At 32.9% G+C, this 26,705-nt stretch overlaps 1 protein-coding gene across 4 annotated transcripts in view; it reads left to right on the forward strand.

Annotated features, from left to right (window-relative positions):
- Positions 1-3,776: 3,776 nt before the first annotated feature.
- The window catches only part of LOC118191559 (uncharacterized), a 369,008-nt gene continuing 346,079 nt past the window's right edge, over positions 3,777-26,705 (forward strand). For 2 of the 4 annotated variants that reach the window (XM_085812149.1, XM_085812152.1), the window contains exon 1: positions 22,452-22,609. In XM_085812149.1, the coding sequence (XP_085668275.1) occupies positions 22,571-22,609 (39 nt within the window). In that variant the 5' untranslated portion in view covers positions 22,452-22,570. Of the gene's footprint in view, positions 3,956-22,450; positions 22,610-26,705 lie in introns of those variants that run through there. The other 2 variants (XM_035362356.2, XM_085812153.1) reach the window with 2 other exon arrangements.

Raw genomic sequence — 26,705 nt, forward strand, 5'->3', positions numbered from 1 at the left:
ATATCTTTATTAAAAATTGAAAAATATAGAAAAATACAAAACACCAAACACTGTTGCACAGTACAATTAAAAAAATTTTTTTCGCAATTAAAATTACAGTCTTTACGCAAAAACAATCAGTTCCACAAGTGGACAAAAAGAAGGCATATTTTTCCTGCATAAAACTGAAGCCTTTCTTTTGTCCCACTCGGCAAAAGAACACTGCATATGCAGAAAAAGACTTAATTCCCTATTCTAAGTTTCAAATGTAAATAAACATGGCTATGGTAAAAAAATTAAGCTTAGCCGTGATGTAAAAACTTTTAAATTGTTGATTATTCTATAACTATTGCATGCAGATTAACTAAAGGAGTAAAAACTTAACCGGAAGATAAGAACTACAATTCAATCATTTTTAAAGCAAAAAATCCACAATTTACCAAATATAACAATAAAAAAATAAGCTTACTGAGCCAAGTAACAGAGTGAGTGGATGCATATATATATATATACACACACACTGGTTATCATAAATTAAGGAAAAATCACAAAAATCACGATTACTGAAAACGTTATATGTAGAATTTAATGAAACTTACCCACAATATACAACACATAGTAAGGTATCAAATAACACAAAAAGAAATTACCAGAAAAATATGGTAGTATAGAAATTAGCACATGTATAAAATGAACAAATCGAAGGTGTCAGTTTGCTATAGGAAAAGTACCTTCAATATAGAATTTGATCGCCTCTAGAAGCAATACAGCACATGCAGCGATGTGTGATGCTTTCAATTATGCGGTCTATCAGTTCCATAGGAAGCGAGAGCCATCGCTCTTGCAAAGCAGTTGCAAGCGCGACAAGGGGCTGAGGGGCGGATTGAGAGCAGCTAGACGTCTCTCTAAAGCATCTCAAACGTGCTCGATAGGATTCAACTCCGGGGATGATCGAGCTGGCCACTCCATGCACATAATTGTTTCCTGTTGAAGATAATCATCTACGATGCGAGCCCTGTGTGATCTTCCGTTGTCGTCCTGTAACAGGAAAGCATCACCTATTGCCCCGGCATATGGGCGCACATAAACATCAAGGATGTCATCTCTGCAAACCTGAGCATTCACGGTTCCCCTTGGAAAGACATGGAGGTCTGTGCATCCACCCAAAGAGATACCACCCCAAACACAGACACTGCCCCTTCCGTATGCATCTCTTTCACGGATGTTTGACGGATGATAACGGGTTCTAGGTTCTCTCCATATCAAATAACGCGTACTATCGCTTTCTAGACTAAACCTGGACTCATCCGTAAAGAGAACAGCCCTCCACTGGTCAAGCGTCCAGTGAACGTGTTGTTGTGCCTACTGCAAACGGTCCCTCCTCTGGCGTGACGTGAGCGGCATGCAAATGGCTGGTCGTCTCACATACAGACCACCTTCGTGAAGCCTTCTACGCACAGTTGACGTTGATACCAACCTTCCGGTGGCTGCAGCAAGGGAGGATCTAAGAAGAGTCGGAGTAGCGGTTCTATTCCTGCGTGCACATAATGTCAAATATCGGTCATCGGCGCTCGTCGTCGCAGTTGGTCGTCCTTGGCTGAATGAACCTCCTCCACATCATTCAAAATTTGATGGCTTTAGGTACCGGTTGTTTTATCACAGTGCGAGAAACATACATACATTTATGCAGATTCTTCATTATTTAATTTCTTTAAATATAAGACAGGGCTCTAATATTTGGTGGCAACAATTTAAAAAATGACTATAGCTGCTAAGAATTTAACGAATTTTTCATTAACGAATTCAATGATTTCAAAGTTAGCAATGGCAACACTACGGGAAAAAAAAAAAAAATTTCTAGTGTGCTTGAGACTGTCTATCCGGAATTCTAAAGATATGCCGTTTTTAAATACTTTTATACGAAAGGGGCATTAACCCAAATGCTCTCGAAACGTGTATGTATGTGTAAATGGAAAAAAAAAAAAAAAAAAAAAAAAAAAAGAACCTCGCCCCTTTGGAAATATAAAAAAAAAATCTGAAAGCCCTCAGATTTTTCATTTATCTATTTATTTATTTTTTAAATTAAGACTTGCTTGTTATGTTACAAAATAAATATCATCAAAATACTCTTTGCAATAAAATAATTTATTCCGAAAGTGATAACCAGTAACTAACACAATAATTCTTACACTCAAAAGACGATGTTTCTTGTCACATTTTTACTTCTTTTTCCAAAGCAAAGAAAGTATTGTAATCGCAAAAAATGTTGGGTATCATTTTTCAAAGGAAATATCCATTTTGACGTTGCCGACTCCACATGGATGATGTAATTGCATTTCTACTAAAATTCGTTGAAAACCATCTAGAAAATCTGAAAGACAGCAACAGGCCTGCATTACACAGGTTAAGAAGAACTGGATTAACCCGAACTTTACGGTGAATTATTCTCATATCTATTAGTAACAATAATGATAAAATAGCGACTATCCTCTTAATATAAGTGTTGTTGCGTGCGTATTGGTTTGTAACGGATCCAATGAACGCACAAACGATAATAGCTTTTATTTTTAGTAAAAGAAAGACTTTATAGTTCTGAAACTTTAAAAAAAAAAAAAAAAAAATACTCGTACAGCTCCTCTTAGTATCACACGGTACACTGCGGGAAAAAAAAAAAAAAAAAAAAAAAAAAAAAAGAAGGGACAGTTCTATATCTTCTATATCTCCCGTTCTATTGAGCCGATTGACAAAATTAAAAAAAATTGCAGTTTTCATGTCTCGAAAGTGCGACTTAGTATATATATTAGATATATATAGCATTGTTCTAACATAGGTATTTTGACTTAAAATAGGACTTTTTCTGAAATAACATACCAATTTTTTCCATATTTCGATTCTACGACTCAAATTATGCCTAGATATTAAATTTTGTAAAATGTGGTGCGAAATTTAGGGAGAAATTCAAAAAATGTATCTTGGCGGAATTTTTTCAGTTTGCATTAAGAATGTTGTCGAAATGTGCGAGACTTTTGCACTCGGAAAAACCAAGGCTAGAATTACCATTTTCAGAGTTCTTAATTAATATTTCTAAATTTTAGCCTTTTTTCTTTTCGAAAAAAGTGGACATTGACTTTTTCCAGGACCTAGAAAAGAACTGTAGAAAGTTTGGTGACGATAGCTATAGTAGTGACTGAATTAATCACGAACAAACACAGAAACAGACATTCTACTTTATAGATAGTACGTGAACATGTAAGTAAAAATAATTCTTAAAATTTATGTATTTGTGGAACTAATATCTGAGTTAAAACAAAATAATAATAATAATAAAAGGTTACACAACTAAATAAGTTTTATGTGCACATAAATAAATATGCAGAATTATGAATAAATTAAATGAGCGTTTGTCTATAAAAAGAATATATATATAGACATACATTCTTATCTTTTTGTTCTCGCAAAAATGGCCTTTTATTTTGTAATAATTTATATAATTTTCAGAAGGATTCATTTATTTATTTTACATCGCAAAAACGCTGTCAAAGCGAAATTCACTCTTAAAACGCATATTAACATTTTATTTGTTTATTTTCCATATCTCAGTTAGAGTTCTTCAATTTTTGAAGAATAATCCGAAATAAAAAAAGAACGAAACGTCAAAAAGCATTAAGCATGAAGTGCCCCTCCTGCGCACGTCGTCGCCACCCCTATGCGGGAAAAAGAGATGAATTTGTCCGCAGGTAACCATGACAACCTCAGCAAGAAAGCGCGCGTTCCTACGTTGCCAGATTCAGTCAGTGGCCGATGTCGGCTGCTGTTGTTCGAGGATCAATAACGGTGTATGAGGTCGAATTCCCATTTTCTTCTCTTCCCTTGGCGCCATTTGGATAAGTTCATCAAATAATTTTCTTCGTGCGCTTGGATGTTCCGAAGCTCTGATATAGGATATCATCTCCAAATGGATTAGATCATGGAAAAGGTAAGCGAAACAATGTTTTTTAAAATAAATATTTCACTTACACAGTTCCGATTGTTACTAGCTGAACAGGGATTCAAGCCCCTTTAAATTTTCCCTTAAAAACTATATATATATAATGTAAAGTGATCAATATTAAATGCAAGTATTTTAATTAATTCTGTGAAAAGAACATAATTTTAACCAGCTTAAATTTTCGTAAATTCGTTCGGAATTTATTTATTTATTATTTATAAATTTAAAGTTTTCATTCGGGATATTTTTAAGGGTGTTTATCTAAATGAAAGTAATCAATGAAGCCTCTTTTTTATAATTTTTCTTGAATCATTCGCTGCATTTTATAGCGATGTTGAAAATATTTTTTAAATGAAAAAATATTCAGTTTACATGCATTAAAATTATTTAAGTGAATAGTTACTATGAAATATGGAAGAATGTGGTAGTCTCGTTTTAGAACTATGTTACGTTACGTTATGTTACATGCTGTGTTCAGCGATTCTAAAAACTGTAGGGGCGGGACTAAGCGATCCCCTAAACTAAGGTGATGCAAGCTTGTATTGCAGTACTTCGGTGAATTTATTTTAATTCGTTTTTTATTTGTTCTAAGTAAGTTTGAATGCCATCTTTCTGTACATTAAACTTTTCTGCAAACGATTTGATGTATAACTCGGCGCGTAATATATAATTTGCTTAATATTTAAAGGGAATTGTTTTTGTATCTGAACTATAATAATAAATTTTCGATAATATTCTAAAACGTTTCATTTTTTTTTTGCTAAATAATTTAAACCTAAATTAAAATTTAAAAGCTTAAATAACTGAAAAGTTGCGTCAAAGTATAAATCTCTGCTTTTCATATTAAGAGTTGCTAATAATAGTAAATGAAAACGAACGAATTCAGACGATGCATATGCTGTGGTCTTATTCAATGTATAAACATTTTATTAATAATTTAAATGAATGATATAATAAATACAATTTAATTTTCATATATAGCACGTTATTTGTAATAAACGGTGTTAGTAGGAAGTTTTTCGTCACGAAATCTTAAAATAAGATCAGCTGATAGTCAAAATGTGCTTTCTCGTAATCTAACATTCAGGTTTTTCCGTATTTTTCCTAGAGTTTCGAACTGGCCGTGCGGTTCCGTAGCAATTACATGCGGCTCGCTAATATGCTTCCCATAGATTAATTAATATTATTATTGAAAAAATTTAAAGAAAGCTTTAAGATTTTAACGATTTTGAGTCGAATTTTCAGCCAAAAGGGGTCAGTTGGCCGAGAAGGACTATTAATTTCGTTTTCGCATTTTGCGTTGGTTCACTATAAACATTGTTTAACCCGTTGCTGCATCATGTCCACTCTGGTAGACAAAAGTTTAAAGTTGTTTATTCTTCTGTAAATGCTTTAACATATTCCATTGCTGTGTCTATTCATTCTATATTATTAGAACTTTCAACTGTCGATCATAGATGGCTGTATAGTATCATTAAGTAAAGCATCGCTATTTGGAAAATGGCTGCTACTTCTGTTTCCAAGTTAGCACAATTTCTCATAGTAATATAATATTGCTTACATTTTCTTACACTGCTATTTTTTATTCATAATTAGGCATTTTAGACATTTTATTTTAAATGTCAGTTTGAGAAAATTGTGGAGTGAGTAGATAAAGATCTACCGAAAAGAGTGAATTGAAACCTAAATGTACTGCTTATCAATCCAAAACACCACTGGAAATGCTTATGTTTGGCAAGGAATTTCTTGAACATTTGACATTCGAATCCGATAGGTACAGGTTACAAAATCGTAGCAAAATGAATTCCATCACAATCGACGAAATGAAGGTATTTTGGGGGGATCTGTATGTACGTGTCAGTTGTAGATTTACCATTTAGAAGATGGTAATGATCACTGCAAACAAGGCAGGAAATGATTTCAAATGCATTGACCGTAAATCGTTGGGAAGAGATTTGTATGCATGTAGTATGTATATTAATGCTGTCCACTGTAGTGAACAAACTGTAGCAATTATTTAATACGAAATTTGAATAATTTTTTTTTTTTATTATTACTAAGGTTATTTTAAGTAGAAAAATACAAACATTATCATTTAATTTCTCTAGATTATTTGTATGCAACAAAGGGTTAACTTTTCAAATTGTTCCCACGAGATATTAGAGCTTGCGTTATATTTAAAAAAATTAAATAATGAAGAATCTGCATGAATGTATGTATGTTTCTTGCACATTGAAAAAAGGACAGTACCTACAGCCATCTCTTTTTTAAAAAACATATGGAAGTCCGAATTTCGAATTTGTTTTATTATCTCTCTCTCTCTCTCTCTTTTTTTTTTTTTTTTTTTTGTAAAACTCTATAAGGAATTTTTGATTAACAAACTCGACGGTTTCAAAGCGAGCAATGGCAACACAGTATCAGAGGGAAAAAAAATTATGAAAGCTTTAAGATTTTATATTACGTCAAAGGGGCGTTTTTTTTAACGTTATGTATGTTACCTTTACTTATTAAATAGCATGTTCTTCGCACTTAAACCATAAAATTCAATTCAACAGCAAAATTACAAAATATTTAAAAGAACATATGTTTACAATTTCCAATACACAGTATCGGGCGCTGGAGATTGGAGATAATTTTTTCCTTTTGTACAATGTTACCATTGCTCGCTTTGAAATCGTGGAGTTTATTAATCAAAAGTTCGTTAAAGTTTTACAAAATATGAAATAGATAATATAGCAAATTCCGAATCGGAGCTTCCAGATGCCCATATTTTCAAAATTTGATGGCTCTGGGTACCGTTGTTTTATCACAGTGCGAGAAACATACATACATTCATGCAAATTTTTCATTATTTAATTTCTTTAAATATAATGCAGGGCGATAATATTTGATGGCAACAATTTGAAAAGTGAACGGACATTTATAGTGAACCGATTGAAAATGCCAGAACGAAATTAATAGCCCTTCTGGGCTGGGCTTTTTGGGCTAATAAATACTTTATACCCTTACTAATAAATATATGTATTTTTTCTGGATGCATCGAAGAAAAATTTAATAAGTAAAAGAAATATAAATAGGCTGTCATTTATTTATTCTCAAGTTTTATCCCACTTGGAAAAATTTCATAATTTTTTTATTTATAGTTGAATTTAAAAGTAAATTATTTAGTGGTTAATTCAGTGCATCTTAACTGCTTAAAAGTAAATGTTAGTCTGAAAATTTAATATTTAACTATCAGTACGTTTGAGTTAGAAAGTATAGTCAATAAAAATTTCTTGCAAATCCTAACCCTTAGATTTTAGGCATAAGTTGGAATTTTTTTTCCTTTGCGTTATTATTATTACTGTTTATGTGTGTTTTAATAAATATTTAGTAAATAAAATTTGTTTTGTTATTAAAAAAATTTCATTTTGGTGTTAAAAAAAATTCGTCAGCTGCTCATTCGGTCTGTATCCAGTTTGAGCTCGTTTGCGCCCTTATTGAAATAAACAATCAGCTAGTTTGTTTTCATATTATGTTACGTATATTTGCCCAGATTACTAGGAATTGTTTAAATAACATTATTGCTACTTCAAATTTTTCAATTAGCAAGTCACTAAATAATCATTCAATGATAGCCATAAGGACTGGAGTTGCATTCGAAGTATAAAACGCCAACTAGCGGCCGGGCGGTTAAGTCATTGAACACTGGTAGTTCCCAGCTGGATTCGATTTTTTAAGAGTTAATCATACGCACGTATTATTTATATTTATGATTAATCGTATATACATATTATTAAGAATATATTCTACCTTTCAGCCCTATTTCAAAAGGCAATCCGTACACCTAGTTATAAACAGGTTTTGTTGAGGGATGCCTTCGTGGAGGGCTTTCTAAGGGAAACTGACTCGTATACAAGTTACACATGGTGAAAACGCCCATGCAGCCATTCCGTTCGCGGAATTCGGACCGAAGTACCGGTGTTCATTGGCTATTACCACTCGGTCGCTAGTAAGCCTAAAGGTTTTTTTTTTGTCGTGGTGGAAGTTTTGTAGTAATTACGAACCAGGCGAACGAGCTGGCTGTATGGGTGTTTTCGTGATCTTCCCCCACGTGTAGCGATTATACGAGCCAGTTTCTCTTAGAAAGTCCTCCGCGAAAGCTATCCTTCCCCTTACGCAGATAACCCTTGTGTGCTTTGCCATAATTAAACAAACCAACAGCAGTTGAGAGTACTGGAAAAACAGTATTGTTAACCTTTTAAATTTTTGCTCTAGATATTGAAGACAATATTTCTAATTAGATTTTGCATTTATTTTTGGGATACTTTTCCGTTTCCCCGGCGCAAATCTCGCCAAGCAAACGTTTTTGGCGACAACATACAGTATACACATAAAAAATTTTAACAAATGTTGGGTCTAAGAATTTTTTTATTTTGAAGGCATAAGCCTTTTAATATGGTTTAAAATTTTGTAAAGAGCCAGTAAATTAAGACAATAAATTTGTAAAAAGACATTAATTTAAAATTTACTATGCTTTCATGGTTCAGCATCCTGATTCGCCGGTTCGTATCACGTGATCCCCAAGTGGTCTCATCTCACGTAAACTACGCTACAAAAATCTAATTCTCTACATTAATTTCAAGTTAAATCTTAATTTAGAATACAAGTTTAAATGCAAGGATTACTTCAATTTGTACGAATAGCTTACTCAGAAATTATGTAAAACCGCAGTGCTTTACTTCGCTATTGCATTCTCATTAGAATTAATGAATTTAACCCTTGACTTTGCCTTTTCTATATTTTCGGCTTCGGGTAAGCGGTGAAATTGCACCCTTAATGACTTAATTACCGCGAATGGTCTTAGGGCATAAAATTTAACTATATAGGTAAAACGTCTATGTAATTGTATGCCAGTATTGAAAGAAACAATCAATCTGATAAAAATTGGCTGCGACTTGTTTTGAAAGTGAAGCGTAAAAGGTTACAAGCGAAGATATTCCGTTTGGCATCAATTGTATCATTTTTGGCGATTTTATGGTTTGCTCCGGTAAAACGGAAAAGTACCATTTTCTGATTTTGGGGGAGGGAGGAATCAGAAATGCAAGGGATAGTTTCGTTTATTTTGCATGTTTAGCTCCTTTGGTTGTACATCACAAGTATTTTAGCTAACCAGTTACAGAATGAATAAAGCCGTGAAACGCTGGTAGTTCGCCTCGAATTCTTTTCGGATACTTGAACAGACTGGCTACATGAAGTATTATAGCTTTTCTCACGTGTAACATTATCCATTTACAGTGAGTCCCAAAATTGAGAGTACACTTAATGCTAACTTAATTTGTCGGCTATTGAGAATAGAAATTATTATGCAAGTTTTCTTAGTTTTGTCCCATTAAAAAATATACATTTTTCTTCTTAACTACACAAAAAATAAGTTATAAAAACTCCGTTTAAAAAATAGGTACTTTTCCGTTTCGCCGGCGCAAATCTCGCCAAGCAGACTTTATTGGCGACAACATACAGTATACACATAAAAAATATTAAAAAAATGTTAGTTCTAAGAATTCCTTTTTCAAAGGCATAAACATTTTAATATCGCTTAAAATTTTATAAAAAGCCAATAAATAAAGACAATAAATTTGTAAAAAGACATTAATTTAAGAATTTACTATGCTTTCATGGTTCAACATCCTGATTCGCCGGTTTATATCACGTGACACCAAGCGATCTCATCTCACGTAAACTACTCTACAAAAATCTAATGCTCTCAGTAATTATCTACATTAATTTCAAGTTAAATCTTAATTTGGAACACAAGTTTAAATGCAAGAAATATTTCAATTCGTACGAATAGCTTACTCAGAAATTATGTAAAACTGCAGTGCTTTACTTTGCTAATGCATTCTCGTTAGAATTGATGAATTTAACACTTGACTTTACCTTTTCTATATTTTCGGCTTCGGGTTAAGCGCTGTGATTGCATCCTGATTGACTTAATTACCGAAAATGGCCTTAGACATAAAACTGAACTATCTGATAAAAATTCTATGTAATTATATGCCAGTATTGAAAGAAACAATCAATCTGATAAGAAAAAGCTGCGACTTGTTTTGAAAATGAGGCTTAAAAGGTTACCAGCGAGAATATTCCGTTTGGCATCGGTTGTACCATTATTGGCGACTTTATCGCTTGCGCCGGCAAAACGGAAAAGTACCAAAAAATATTATATTACTTAAACGAAAATCTTCAACTTCTGAAAGTCACAAAATTGAGAGTACACTTCTTAAATGACTGTGTAAAACTACCAGTAAAATTTTAAAAATAATTTGTACCTAAGATTTATACAAAAATACAACCTTTTTAGTATCCAAATATTACAAATTTGAGCTTACTACCTTTCTGTGTGATAAACATGGAGAATAGGAAAGAAACGACGATTGAAGAAAGAAAACTGGCCTTTAATCTCTCTAATCAAGGCAAATCTTTGACAAAAATAGGAGAAATACTTGGAAGAAGTGTAAATTGTATTAGAAAAATCATTTAAAAATTTAGAAAGGATGCTACGCTGGAAAACCAAGCAGAGAGAGGCAGGAAGAAAATTCTCAGTTCAAGCAGCACAGAGGAGAATCGTACACAAGATAAGGATTGATCCTACATGCCCGAAAAATTGCTGCAAGTACTTCGAAAACTGTGGGCGAATCTGATTCTGCAGAAACAGTGAGCAGAATCCTTGGAAGGGCTGGTTATAATGGCAGAAAAGCTCTCAAAAAGCCCTTCATTAGTAAAATAAATAGAGCTAAGAGCTTAAAATTTGCTAAAGAGCACATTCTAAAGCCTAAAGAGTTCTGGAATGAAGTTATTTTCAGCGATGAGAGTAAATTTAATGTTTTTGGCAGTGACGGTCATCGTTATGGTGTGGCGCAAGAAAAATTCAGCTTTAGATCCAAGAAACACAATTCCAACTGTGAAGCATGGAGGTGGGTCAGTAATGGTTTGGGCCTGTATGGCACCATCGGGAGTTGGAAAGCTAGTACTTATTGATGAAATAATGGATAAAATAGGTTATCTTAATATATTGAAAAATAATTTGAAGGACAGTGCTACTCAATTGGGACTAGGATCAAAATCCACATTTTAACAGGATAATGATCCAAAGCATACAGCAAATACTGTCAAAGAATGGCTGCTGTATCACTGCCGAAATCACCTGAACACACCCCCTCAATCTCCTGATTTGAACGTGATCAAAAATTTGTGGTCCCACCTTGAAAAAGAGTTCCGAAAACATCAGATCACAAGTAAAGAACATTTGAAGCTTGTACTAAAAATGAAGTGGGAAAACATTTCACCCGAAATTACGAAAAATCTTGCCCCGGCGGCTGGAAGCTGTTATCAAAGCCAGTGGGTATGCTACAAAATATTAATGTGTTGTTTTTTTTTTTATAATTTATGTAATAAAACAATTACATGTACCCTCAATTTTGTGAGCTCAGATTTTTGACGATTTCTGTTGTACATTTTGTTTCTGTATTTCATGCATTTTTTTATGTCTATTTACGGATAAATATTAAGATTAGGTATCTTTCTACATCCTCGTCTAAAGGTTTTGGTGAATGTCTTTATCTGACAGTTTTTGTTTTCATTCTAAACATGAATTTGTTGTAGAATGGAGTGTACACTCAATTTTGGGACTCACTGTACATAATAAATCTCTCCACGAAGACATTCTCTTCCATAACCTGCGTAGCCCAAACGAACTTTAGCAAAATCTAACAAAATTAGTTACTACATATTATCGCAACCACTTTGGCGCAGTTTGGCGAATTTTACGGAAGGGGGAAAAAAATAGTATCACTGTAACAAATATATCTGTTACGAACATACGTAACGTACATATTCTACATATTCTACGTACATATCACGTACATATTCTACATATTCTACGTACATATCACGTACATATTCTACGTTTCAATTCTATATTTATTCCAAAAGGCTGTTAGAAAATCTAGCTACAAACGGAGTTTTATTTTTTGTTGTGGAGGAAATTTTGTAACAATCGCTTTGAAAAAGAATTCGAAGCATTGATCTTTTAGCGATTTTGCTACAGAATAATATATTCCTACCGAGTTTTACCTTTCTTTCTTTTATTGTAGGAAAATCCTACGAGCACAAATTTTAAAATTCGGTTTAAGACAAAAATAATCATATTTTTCCTATAAAAGCCGTCGGAACTTAAAATGCAACAAAAACGCATACGAAAATGGCTTAAAAGATATGCTCTTTTAAATTATTTTGCTATATTGCTGTTGAATTGAATTTTATTGTTTAAGTGCGAAGAACATGATATTTAATAAATAAAGGTAATGCACAAAACGATTCTTTTGTTCATGAAAATTGTTAAAGAATATAATATAAAAGTTAATAAAGTTTAAAAAATAAATTTGGAACGAAAATTTATTGATAACTCTTTTAAAAACTAGCTGACCATCAAAACTAGGGAACGCTTCATTACCTTAACGATCTGCTAAAACAAGCGCTAATAATAAAATGAAATAAATTTGTGAATTCGATTTCTTTTGTCTGGATTTCTGTTCTGGATAAAATGTAAATGAATAAATAATAATAATAAAAAAAAAAAAAAAACTATGGACATTTGCATTAAAATTTTGCTCAATAACGGCTGAGGAGATAAGGTTTGAGTTGGGTTCGCATGTGGGCGAACGGGCTGGCTGCATGAATGTTTTCGTGTGGATTTCTTCATTTGCATTCTAAATACCAGCTAGTTTTCCTTAGAAAGTTCTTTAAGAAATCATTCCTCTCCTTATGTTGGTAGACATTGTATGTTTTGCCATCACTAATTTAAGGCTTAGAGTTCTTTTGTAATATTGTAAATCAAATGTCAGTGTTTGAATCATGTAAAATTAGGAGCTTTAAATTTACACATTTTTTTTATAGTTCATAATATAAAAAGCCAATCAATTCATTTCCGTATAATCGCTTATTTTGTGTCTAATTAATATTTGAATGATTAGTGTAGTATGCATTTATAAAGAAGTTTTAAATAATATTAAACGTAATTAAAAAAATTAAAGAATTTTGAAATGTTCCTCCTGAGATTATGGCACTGTGGGTATAAAGTAAATTTAGATATAAATATTTACTCGTATATGTAAATTTATGTTTGTGTCTATATTCTGAAACCTTTTAGATATTATATTATACCTAAACGGGCATGTTCCCCCCCCATATAGACAGATAAACGTTTCAAGAGAATTTGCGCTAGCGTTACATAGGGCTAAAAATGTTTAAAATCAGCATATCTTTAGATTTTCCGATGGAGATAAAAATGTTTTTTTTTCCATGCAGTGCTGCCACTGCTCGTGTTGAAATCGTTCAGTTTTTTCAACGAAAATTTCTCAGTGTTACAAAATGCGAAATAAGCAATAAAACAAATTCCAAATTCTGCCTTGCGGATGCCTGTGTTCGATGGAGGACTACGTTATTCAAAATTTGATGACTCTCGGTACCGTTGTTTTTTCACAATACAAGAAACATACATTCAGATTTTTAATTACTTAGTTTCTTTAAATATAATAGAGGTCGATAATATTTAGTGGCAACATTTTGAAAAGTGATACAGCCGTTTATAGTGATTTGATGCAAGATGCCGTTTCAAGACTAAGAGTCCTTTCTGGCTAACAAGGCGTATTAAGTTTAATATAATAATTGGTAAATTTTGAAAAGAAATTCCAGCACTTTTGAATTGTATGCAAAGATCCCTTGTAACGTGTATGTGTACAACAATATTTTTCGTATTTGTCAGGCTGCCCGCATTCTTATAGGGGAAAAAATATTAAAATATGGAATATTTGATTAAATATAAAACATCAGAGACTCTAATTGTGCACTGTAAACATATTATACTAGATGAAAACTATATATAAAAAATCTGATGTGTTTGTTCACCACATGACTTCCTTGCACGAAATATTAAATTATACACATTTTTTCTTGCATTTCATTTAAACTTATTGGATTGAATTAAATCTACTTCCTCGATAGGGCATAAACCACAATAGAATAAATGCACTTTTTAAAATTCACTAAATTTGTTTACCATATCGACACTTTGGCGCTAGGTTCACTTAACAGCGTTACATTTCGTTCATTTTTTTAACTCAGAATGTACAAAATTTATATCATCTTAAGAATTATCTAATCGTTGTCTCATGTTCTATTCAAATATTATAATAAATCTAGAACGATGTATAAAAGAAATTAAGCTAAGAACAACAACAACAAAAAAGAAACAGTTTTTCACAGACGATTCAGTATTTCTCATTCAATTAATTCAGTTCTCACTTCGCGACAAGGCATACGTTAAAACTCAAGATGTCTGTACTGAAAATTAAGAAGTAAATCTTAAACACTTATTTCCTCGAATAAATTCCAGAATGGATTAAATGGATTAAACGTGATTTAATTCTCAATAATAAAAGAAGCTTTATCTCTGTTATTGCAAATCTTACTTTCTCTAGATTGGCAACAAATCTACTATTCTGCTGTTTCAAATGTAAACAAATATGCCCGCCATCGGAAAAATTATTAGGCTTAGCTGCACTTAAACAGCTTTTAAATTGTTGATAATTCTAAAAATATTGCATACAGATTTACTAAAGGCATACAAACATTAATCGGAAGAACAACATAATTCAATAATTTTTAAAGCAACAAATGCATAATTTACAAACATATAAGAATAAAAAAACTAAGATCGATGAGCCGAGTAACAGAATGGATATATTTATATACGTTTGGCGTTGATAATTCTAAAATTATTGCATACAGATTTATTAAAGGCATAAAATACTTAACCGGAAGATAAAAACAACATAATTCAATCATTTTTAAAGCAAAAAATGTACAATTTACAAACATATAAGAGTAAAGAAACGGAGATCACTGAGCCGGGTAACAGAGTGAATATATATATAAATATATTTATATACGTTTAGTACGGCCGATTACAACCAAAATACGAGGTGCACATCTACATGTTATAGCAGTCCTATAAACAAAATTTCAACGTTCTGAGGCTACTCGTTTCGGAGTTATGCGAGATACGTACGTACGTACAGGCGCCACGAAAAATTCTCTTCCGAATTAATTTTAAAGCAGTTTTATAATTTTTTTGGAGGAAAAAAAAGAGTCTTTTATTCTGTCCTTACGTATAGATGTCACGCAAAAACATCGTTAAATTGCATTCGATAGCGGTGAAAATGGATGTTTGCGTTGAAATATGATGCCTGAAACTTTTCGCGATTACAATACTTACTTTTTACTTCGTACAGGTAAAAATGAGTGAAAAATACGATAGATAAAATAAAAGTACACACAAAGGTAGGTTCGGTTTTAAAGATTATGGCAAAGTCTGGAAAAATCTGCCTAAGGGAAGGGATGCCTTCGTGGAGGACTTTTTAAGGAAAACTGGAATACACGTAGCACATGAGGAAAGCCACGAAAGCGCCCATATGCCCAGCCCGTTCTCGGGATTTGAACTTCGGACCGAACTACCAATGTTCAGCGACTTTACCGCTCGTCCTCTGATGGGTCCACACAAAGCTAGGAAATCATTGCGAAACAGCGAGTATTTCGCCTAAAATTTAAAGTTCTAATTGCTTGTATCGATCGTAAAATCATTTATTATTGGTAAAATTTTGATGTTATTTGTTTAATTAATTACGGCAATGTACACAAGGGCTACAAGCCTACCATCTCGGTAGATCACTCAATATCCGGTTTTTACTTTTTAGCCTTTACTATGGAAAAACTACGGAGGAAAATGGGTCCCAGCATTGCATGAAATTTATTGAATTAATGAAATGTAAATTGTGCAAATTCTATTTTGCTCATCCACTCCTATAAAATTTCAGAATAAGTTTCGTTTTAAATTTTGCTCATTAGCGGCGGAGCGGTACAGTTATTAATTCTACTTTTAACGTATTTAAAAGTATTTTGATACATAAACGCTGTCCTTCCTACTCAAACATTTTCTCAGAGTAAAAGTATTAAAAAAAAAATCTGAAAGGTTTCAGATTTTAAATTACGTCTAAAGGGGATATTATCTGTTACCTTTATTTATTAAATATCACGCTCTTCGCACTTAAACCATAAAATTCAATTCCAGAACAATATCGCAAAATAGTTTTAAATTCAACGTATCTTTAGAATTTCCGATGCAGTCTCGTGCGCTGGAGATAAAAATGTTTTTTTTTTCGTACAATGTTGCCATTGCTCGCTTTGAAATCGTTGAGTTTGTTAATCAAAAATTCGTTAAACTTTTACAAAATATGAAAACGATAATAAAACAAATTCCAAACCTCGAGCTTCCAGATGCCTATATTCGGCTGTAGTATTACGTTATTCAAAATTCGATAGCTCTAGGTACCGCCGTTTTATCGCACTGCGAGAAACATACGTACATACATTCATGCAGATTCTTCATTATTTAATTTCTTTAAATATAATACAGGACAATAATATTTGGTGGAAACAATTTGAAAAGAGAGTTTTTAAAAGTTTTCAACGCAAAATGCCAAAAGGAAATTAATAGCCGTTCTGGGTTAACAAATCACTAAATGAAACGCAATTAGCCAAAGAACATGTAATTTAGAAAAATTTGTAATTAAATATTAATATATTTTACATCAGAATCATATTATAAATAGTACAGCAACCTGACTCATGAATTATAAAGTGAGTTTAAGTCAATTTCTATTTCTTTTGAAATGGCATCGCCATGCAGCACAATATCTTAACGGAAACTCCGGTTTTTCATACTTCAAAGATGGCAGCTATGACATATCATCTGGTGGTCTATTAACGGAAGTGTAGTATTACGGACTTATGAAATTCTGCGTTACGTTATATTTTCATAAACACGTCATTAATCATTAACATATTAAGTACCTTTCCTTCTTTTGCGTAATACCTCCCACCGCGTCTCTGAAGGTAGCATTCCACTAAGATTCTTTTGGACATCTTTCTGTTTAGTACAGTTTATTTGCGAACGAGCTTTTTCCTTTTACACGGTTTTGTTCATAACGCGAAACATGTAATAGTACCTGAAATGCAATTGTCGGTAAAAGAATTATAACTAAGTTTAAATATTCATGGACAGGATGTAAATTAGTGTAAAATAAAAAAATTAAAAAAATTCTTAGATAGGCGCAGATTTAATATCTTACTTACATATAATAAAAGAAAGAGTCTGCTGTGTGTGTGTCTTTCGTTCGCGCTTGCGCGTAAGCTAATAGACCCACGGCTACGAAATTTGGTGCACAGGTGCATCTAGACAAGAGTCAGTGCTCCTCCAAGCGATTTTTCCGAAATTCGAATTCGAATTTTTTTTTTTATTTTATGTTTTGTGACGAAATCGCGTCATTTTGAGACATAATGGTCTATAGGAAAGCGAGATTTTACTCTACACACTCCATTTTCGCATCGTCATGAAACGTAGGCACTTAGCTATTTTACGAACTTAAAATAAATTTCGTGTTACAATAAATGGATTAAATACGAATTTATTTAACAAAGGGAGTTTAACACCTTTTCAATGGGATTTTTCTAAAAAAGTTTATTTTCAAAAATGTACAGTTTATTTTTCTTTGATTTTTGGACACGTTAAACTTTCATCCTTGCGACTGCTTTTACAAAAACAATTTTGGAAAAATGATAATATTTTGTATTAAAAAAAAATTAAATGAAGCTTCCGAGTACACTTCTCACATCTTTAAAAATGTGATTTTGGCAACAATTTTTCTTTCTTATTGTTGTTGATAGCTTTTTGATGAAATCTCATCATTTTGAATAGTTTCATTCTTTTAGAAATATGGGTTTGGCAACAATTTTTCATCGTATTTCTTTTTTTAAGTCACTTTTTTTGTCACTTTTTTTAAGAGATTAGCATATTTCATTGTCATTTTTTTATATAAATAATACTCTGCAAAGTGATATTCTGTGCAGTTTTTAAATTTAATGTTTGGTGTTTCCTTCACGCATTTTTCCGGTACATTGAAAAGCCAGACGAAAACTTCAAACTGTTGCCACCAAATACTATCGCCCTGTGTTATATTTAAAGAAATTAAATAATGAAGAATCTGCATGAATGTATGTATGTTTCTCGCATTGTGATAAACCGATTTCATATTTTGTAAAACTTCAACGAATTTTCGATTAACAAACTCAACGATTTCAAAGCGAGCGATGGCAAAACTCTATGGGGGGGGGGAATTATTTCCAGCGCGCGAGAGTATCGAAAATTCTAAAGATGAGCTCATTTTAAAATTATTTTTCGATATTGCTGTTGAACTGAATTTTATGTTTTAAGTGCGCAGAAAATATTTTATAAATAAAGGTAACGCAGAAAATGTTAAAAAACGCTCCTTTGGGCGTAATATAAAATCTGAAAGCTTTTAGATTTTTTATTACATTATTATCTATTTCATATTTTGTAAAACTTTAACGAATTTTTGATCAACAAACTTAAGGATTTCAAAGCGAGCAATGGCAACACTGTACGAAAAAAAAAAAAATGCATTTTTATATCCAGGGCGCGAGGCTGTCTCTGAGATTATTTATTCTACCAAAATAAAAGGTGTACTTAGGGAAGTCACTTAAGCTCACGTGTCTACTCTATTTAATTATTGTGGTATTTCCATTAATACGTTCATTTTTATGCGTAGCTTAAATAGATATTATATCATCCGATATTAAAACATTTTCTTTCGTCTAAAATTCTAATCGTGTTTGAGCTAGACAGTCTTCACGTGAGTACAATTGTTCGGGTTTGCTAGGTCTATAATTTAGCGGTCTTTTTAGATACGCCAAGATTATGACTCATGCGAAACATTTTTCGCCTTTTTGACTTTGTTTAAATTTGTTTATTTTTTCTTCATTCATCGTAACACTTTTAATGTGATACCTTTATAGTCTAAAGGGCTTTAGCCCAGAAAGCCTACTAATTTCAAAACGGCATTTTGCGTCGATTCACTTTTCAAACTGTTGCCACTAACTATTATCGCCATGCATTATATTAAAAAAAAAAAAACTAAATAATGAGGAATCTGCAAGAATGTTTTTCACCTTGTGAAGAAATAACGGTACCTAGAGCCATCGAATTTTGAATAACGTAGTCTTCCAATCGAACATGGGCACCTGGAAGCCGGAATTTTGAATTTCGAATTTTTTTTATTATCTATTTAAAATTTTGTAATACTTTAAGGAATATTTGATTAACTAACTCAACGATTTCAAAGCGGGCACCCCCTCCCCCCCCAAAAAAAATCTCTAGCGCGCTAGACTGTGTATCGGAAAGGAAATTCTAAATAAGATATGCTGTTTTTAAATATTTTGTGTGATATTGCTGTTGAATTGAATTTTATAAGGTTTAGGATGAACATGATATTTAACAATTGTGACACACACAAAAAAATCCCTTTTTGTCGTATTGTAAAATCTGAAAGCTTTCAAATTTTCTTTTTAAATTTTTTTTAATCCTGCGTGTAGTCAGACGTTCGATACTTTGCAGCTAAAACTAGAGTAAATGTGGAATGGAAAAGAGGGGGGGGGCGGTCAGTAAAATTTAGTTGTAGCTTCGATGAACAATTTCGATGTAAATTTAGTTGTAGCTCAGTAGAACGGAAGACAGAACTGTCACCCCCCCTCTCTCTTTTTTTTTTGCAGAGTACCTTTATATAAAGAAGAAAGTCTGTTTGTTCGTTAATAATTCGGTTAGTACGGTCTCGCGCGTTGGAGATAAAAATTCGGTCAATCTTTGGATTATGGTAACTTGGCGATTTTTTGGCGAAAATTTGGCAACCAACCCTGCTACAGCAACCTGCTAGTTTTGTTTTGGACGCCATTTTGTTTTCACGAAGTAAAGGCATGTTTTTTTTTTTTACTCAACATTTTTTCCAACAATCTGCTAGCCGAATTACGCTTATACTAGAACTTTTATGGAGCAAAAATGCTTAATCATGATGAAGATTAGGTGCGAAATTGGAAGAAAGTGCAGAATCGCAAACTGCTTGCCGCTTTTTTAAGAATTGCACATACACGGTATCATCCATGTACACGTCGACCTATTTTCACTTAAAAAAAATCTCAGAATTGCACAAAAATGGCATTGCGCACACTCTTGACTTCATCCATGTACACTCGTAACTAAGTCCTAGCTCGTAACTTTTATCGCCTTACCAAAATGTCGCCAAACTACCTGTTACCATATTCCACAGATTAGCCGAAAATTCTTTATTGCGAAAAGTGTTGCTACTGTTCGCTTTCAAATCGTAGAGTTTGTTGATCAAAAATATGTAAGTTTACAAAACCTCTCTATATATGGAAGAATGTCTGTGTGTTTGTTCACGTTTTTGATTTCTGATGAATTATCATTAAATTTTTTGCCACATTGATTCGACTAAAATTGAATATAGGCGAAATATTGGATGGAACTTGTGCTTTTTCGGCTATTTGATTAGAAGACGAAAATCATTGAAAACCACGTGCCATTGTTGCTGATATAATGAGAGAGAATTAGCTTATTTTTCTACGGAAGTTTTTTTATGTTTGTTCCATATCAGATGTGACTGAAAACGTATGACTGTGAATCGTATTTTTTGCATCGTTATTAGAGAAGGATTACAGCGATATCATTCTCTCTGTTGTTAGATGCATTTCTCACACTCTAACTTCACTGCCATCGGCTACTTCTGCTAGTAAATAATATAAAAGTAGAACTGGGTTTCTGTTTTTGTGAAGTCTAGCCTTTGCGTGGAATGAACTCAATAGTTAAGAATAATCCACCCAGAAATTCATTATTAAACATTTCGTGCGTTACCTGGCAACATAAAACATTCAACTCCGTGTCCTTTTGGTTGTCCTACAGTAACCTCAGTCAAATTATCAAGAACTACAACAATCGTGTCTGAGAAATTAAAAGAGGCGATATGTTTCGGTGCACGTATGTGGAGCGTTAATATGTACCGGTGATTGAAGTTTCAAGATGTCGTGAACGGGTCATTAATTTCTATCAGCTGTTTCTTTCAATATATAGCAAACCGTTGGTGGTATCGTTTTACTACCAAGGTCTTCCTTCGTTGCTATGGTAATAAATATCGTCAACTGCTACCCCTTTTTCCGGTAATTTCTACTGAACCGTAACTAGTGAGGTGATTACAAGAAACGTGCACGTGGTTCTTCTTTCAATTGTTGGCGGTTTTTCTGGTATGCTGCTAATTTATTAAGGCAAGCTTTTCTTTTTTTGCAGATGAGACGCTGATTTCTAAGAGAAACAACATGAGTAGGAAACAATTATTAGATAAGACCCAAAACTTATGAAGCAGTTATTAAAAAAATCAATTTTGTTTTATAAAAAATATTGTAGTAGTTGTAAAAAGTAGTTGTAGAATTACTAACGATTTAAAAATTTAAGTAGTGAGTTAAGCCTAACGAACCGCTGTTTGTTTTAAGTCAGTTTCCGCATCTTCAGACTTTTTGCCGAGATATTAGATATTATTAGATAAGAGTACCCAAAACTTATGAAGCTTATGAAGCAGTTATTAAAAAAATCAATTTTGTTTTATAAAAAATAGTTGTAGTAGTTGTAAAAAGTAGCTGTAGAATGACTAACAATTTAAAAGTTTAAGTAGTGAGTTAAGCCTAACGAACCGTCGTTTGTTTACATTTGAAACTCAGTAGAATAGTGAATTAAGTCAGTTTCTGCATGTTCAGTGTCTTTTTGCCGAGAGGGACCAAATGTAAACTTTCAGATTTGTGCACCGAATAATCTGATTTCTTGCCCGTTGGACGAATTGCTTGTTTTTGCAGAGAAATTCTGATTTTAACTGTAAAAACTGTTCTTTTAACAGCTTTAACTGCATTTGGTGTTTTATGTTTCTCTGTATTTTAGTTTTTAATGAAGATGTTGTGAGGTTTTATGTATTTTTGCTTTGCCGCGAAGTGAGAAGTGAGTTAATTGAATGAGAAATCTATCTCTAATGAAATTCGCGGAGATAAGTTTGAATGAAATGCAGCAAAAAATTTGTGTAACTTAATAGGGCATACAAGGAATTCATGTGGTGGCTGCATCAGATTTTTTTTTTTTTTTTCTTGAAGTATTAGATTGATTTGGTTTAAGAAATTAAAAACTAACAGGCTAGTCTGTTAGCTAACGTGGAAGCCTTTCAGAAATGTATCTATTTTAATTATCACTATTCTTGTCTTTCTATTTAACAGTAGGTCGCGCTCACATCGTTGTCACATGTCACAGTAGGATTCCACCCGCTTCGTCTGCGTCGCTAACTTGCATTATAAGCAGCATTCCTCTTTATGTTCTTGATAAACAACTGAAATAGATTAGATACGGGACAGTTGATGTGGAATAACTGATAGATTGTGAGTTGTCGTATAAAAAAAAAAAAAAGAGGTATTAGATAAAGAAGTAGGAAGATTTATTTTAAAATAAAATGCTCTTTAAAAGTATGCCAGTGTTTTGGGGTTCGTGATTTATTTGGATTATCAACAATAATGCATATTTGGATTACTGAAGCATAATTGTTGCGCATGGAGAGAAGACGCGCATTTTCAACAGCTAATTGTAAAGTAAGTGAATATCTATACTACTAAAATATGTGAGCGTCTGTCCGTTTGTTTGTGGCATTATCTTCGGAACGGCGGAGTGTTGAGTTTCGAGCGAGGTACTCCCTTCCGCATTTCAAAAATTCGTTGGAAGCCATTTCGACCATTCTCATCTTCCTACGATTTTAATCAGCCGAGATATTAATTAAAAACTCCAAAAACGTCAATTATCGCCCTCATTTTTCCAAGTGGCAACAGTTTCGCACGCTGGAGATAAAAATCTGCTTTATTTCGAAAAGTGTTGCCACTGCTCGCTTTAAAATCGTAGAATTTAATTAAAAATTTGTAACTTTGCAAAATATGAAGTAAAAATAGCATCTTTAAATATATTATTCCGGATTACAAAAATTTGTGTTTAGCCATATCGACTATTCCCATCTTCGTACGACTTTAATCAGCCGAAATATTAATTAAAAACTCTGAAAACGCTCATTTTCGCCTTCATTTATCCGAGTGGCAACAGTCTCGCCACGATGGAGATAAAAATCTGCTTTATTTCGAAAAGTGTTGCCACTACTCGCTTTTAAATCGTAGAAATTGTTAATAAAAAATCTCTTAAGTTTTACAAACTATGAAATAAAATAGCATTGCCAAACATTAAATGCATTATTCCCGATTCCAAGAATTCGCAGGAAACGATTTCGACCATTCTTACTTTCGCACGATTTTAATTAGGCGAGATATTAACTAAAAACTCTGAAAACGCTGATTTTTCACGCTGATTTTTCCGAGTGGCAACAGTCTCACGCACTGGATATAAAACTCTGCTTTATTTTGAAAAGTGTTGCCACTGCTCGCTTTCAAGTCGTAGAGTCTGTTAATTAAAAATTTGTAAAGTTTACAAAATATAGAATAAAAATAGTATTGCCAAACATTAAACACATTATTATTTAAAGGACGTCACTGCATGTCGAAAATGTTTCGCTAATTTCAGCATTTTAATACTAGCTTTCATGTAGCTTTTTGGTTTCAAGTTAGGATTATTCACAGATATGTTATTGCCACTTAGATTCTTTTATTGATACTGAGAAAATGTTGTTGTAGGTATTGCATTAAATTTAAATCATGACGTCATACGTATTAACCGGAAGTGTCAAAAGTTTTTGTTTCCTGTTTTGGGGGGGGGGAAACAAATTACGAATTAATTGTTGCTTGAAAAGAATGAACTGATTTCATTCATACTGAAACGTCGAGGTCTAGCGTATTTTGCTACAGTAACACGGCTTGTCGCGGAACCGAATTAAAAACTTCATATCGATAGTGTAATTAAAAACTTCATATCGATTTACATGTTTTTCGTGATATATGATTATTTTTATAATCGTGGTGCCAATGATTTCACTGGAAAAAAGAGAGATGCGTTTAAATAAATTTGTTAATATAAAAGTATCTGATTATAATTCTTAATTAAAGCAAATAATAATTGAACCTAACTAAAGTGAAATCTGTAAACTTAAATCATTTCATATTCTAACGTAATTAGTAGAGTATGGTGTAAAAATATAGGAATTAGAGAGAAACTATGATATGGTAATATAGCTTTTAAAACATTTTTAGTTCCTTGTACGAAGTAAATGAAATATTGTAATCGCGAAAAATTTTTGGTATCATATTTAAACGAAAATAGCCATTTTGACCGCACTGGAATCTTTTTTTTTTTTTTTTTTTTTCTGTGACATCTATATGTACGGACAGATTCTTTCGAAAACGGATTGTAAAATAGATTTAAAATGAATTCAGAAGAGATTTGTGATGTCTGCACGTACGTACATATATCTCGCATAACTGACAAACTGGTAGCCGTAGAACGTTGAAATTTTGTATATGGGACTGTTATAACATGCTGTTGTTCACCTCCCTTTTTCATTGCAATCGGCCTCACCAAACATAGATATGTATATTATTCCATGTTACTCGGCTCGGTCGACTCAGTTTATTCTTATATATTGGTAAATTGTGCACTTTTTTGCTTTTAAAGTGATTGGATTGTGCTGTTCTTATGTTCCGGTTAAAGTTTTTATGCCTTTACTTAATCTTCATGCAATAGTTGTAGAATTATTAACAATTTAAAAGTTGTTTAAGTGCTATTAAGCCTAATTTTTTTTGCCAGCTGTATTTGTTTACATTTGAAACTTAGCAGAATAGTGAATTAAGTCTTTCTGGACCTGCAGTGTGTTTTTGCCGAGATGGACCAAAAGGAAATCTTGTTTTGTGTACCGAAAAATATGCCTTCTATTAGAATTATCAACAATTGAAAAGTTGTTTAAATGCGGCTAAGCCTAGTTTTTTACCATAGCAGCCATATTTGTTTAAGTGGTGCTAAGTCTATCAAGACCGCCATTTGTTTACATTTGAAGCTCTTGGTAGAATAGGAAATTAAGTCAGTTGGTGCACCAACTTTAGTGTTCTTTTGCCCAGTGAGACCAAAAGTTAACCTTCAGTTTTGTGCACCGAAAATTTGGTAATCCTGCCCGTTGGCCGAACCGCTTGTTTTGGCATAGAAACTGTAATTTTAATTGTAGGAAAGGAAAAAATTAAGTGTAGATGGTGTTTTAGGTTTTTATGTATTTTTGCCTTGCTGTGAAGTGAGAACTGAATTAATTGAATAAGAAATATGTCTGTTATGAAATTCGAGGAAATAAGTTTAATTGAAGTGTAGCAAAAAATGTGTATAATTTAATAGGCAATTCAATAAAGTCATGTGGTGTCCACATTAGATGTTTTATTCGTTAAAAGGTGCTCTTGAGAAGTAGCAGAATGAGCAAGTACTTCCTTAATAATCTTAATATATTCCTTAGTGTCAAAATATTGAGAAATATATTGATTTTAATATTGGCAACAGTTCTGCCCCAAATGGGGATGTAACGGGAAAACGAATTGGGAATTGCCTCGCTAAACAATAACAATAACGTTATGCAATAACGAGTAATCGTATTGCTGCGTGTTATCGTGTCAGAATCCCCAACTTCCAGTGGCCGAACGGTAAGACCACTGTATTCTGGAAGTTCGATCTGGGTTTGATTCCATGCTAACACACTGGCTGCAAGTTGGTTTTCGTGGCTTTCCCGTGAGTAACGTGAATACAAACCAGCTCCTCTTAGAAAGTCCTTCACGAAGGCATTCCTCCCATTACGCAGATAGCCCTCGTGTGCTTTGCCATCTTTAAATAACCTAACGTAACTTTCGGACTAATGACCTGAATAAGTTACTAACAGACAAATTCAATTTGGAAGTTAAATATCTCACATTTTGCCGAATGGCAACAATAGACTCGAAAGAAAAGTGAAACGACCCATATTTATTGTGTGATTCAACGCGAAATTCCATTTCGAGAATAATAGCCCGTTTTTTGGGCTTTAAAAAATTCTTTATGCTATCGGAGGGAAATCGAAGGATAACAACACTCTGGATTATTTTTTGTAACATAAAGCGTACATGTGTAGTTTCTGTATAATAGTTAGAATTTTCCTTTTCCTTCATTGAGTTTTCAATTTTCTTTCGGTGACTCTTAGTAGTAGATGAAATGTACAGAAGGTATCCACACATTTTTGTAGCGATTTTGCATAGATTTATACACAGAGGCTGTTCACACATTTTTAGACGATGTATATTGTATTCACAAAACTAAATTACATAGAATTCTTGTGTTTTAAATGTTCTATTTGACATCTCTTATTCTGAACTATCTTTCGACACCGCAATTTCCGGGATAATAATGCCTTTTGAAGTGGCAGACGAGGTATTCTATCCCATTCCTCCCGAACAGTTTTCCAGAGTCCTGTTAGGGTTTTGGGACGACGTTTGGATAATGCAGTTTTTAAAAGTCCGAAAGCACAAAAATCCATAGGTGACACATCGAGAGATTTAGTATGGATATCAGTGCCTCGATACCAGTTTTTTGTTCCATTTCTTTTTTAGGAAATTTATAGTGGATTTTGATATGTCACTGCTAGCTTTGTCCTGATGGAGTCTCACAGATGGATGGCACTGTGGGTAAAGCGATGGTATTTCATTCAGAAACATTGGCGATAAAATATGTTCCTGATAGTATTTGGAGTTA

This window comes from Stegodyphus dumicola, chromosome 2 (assembly GCF_044657685.1).
Source record: "Stegodyphus dumicola isolate Sdum_Otavi_A_Nest chromosome 2, ASM4465768v1".
Lineage (NCBI taxonomy): Eukaryota > Metazoa > Arthropoda > Arachnida > Araneae > Eresidae > Stegodyphus > Stegodyphus dumicola.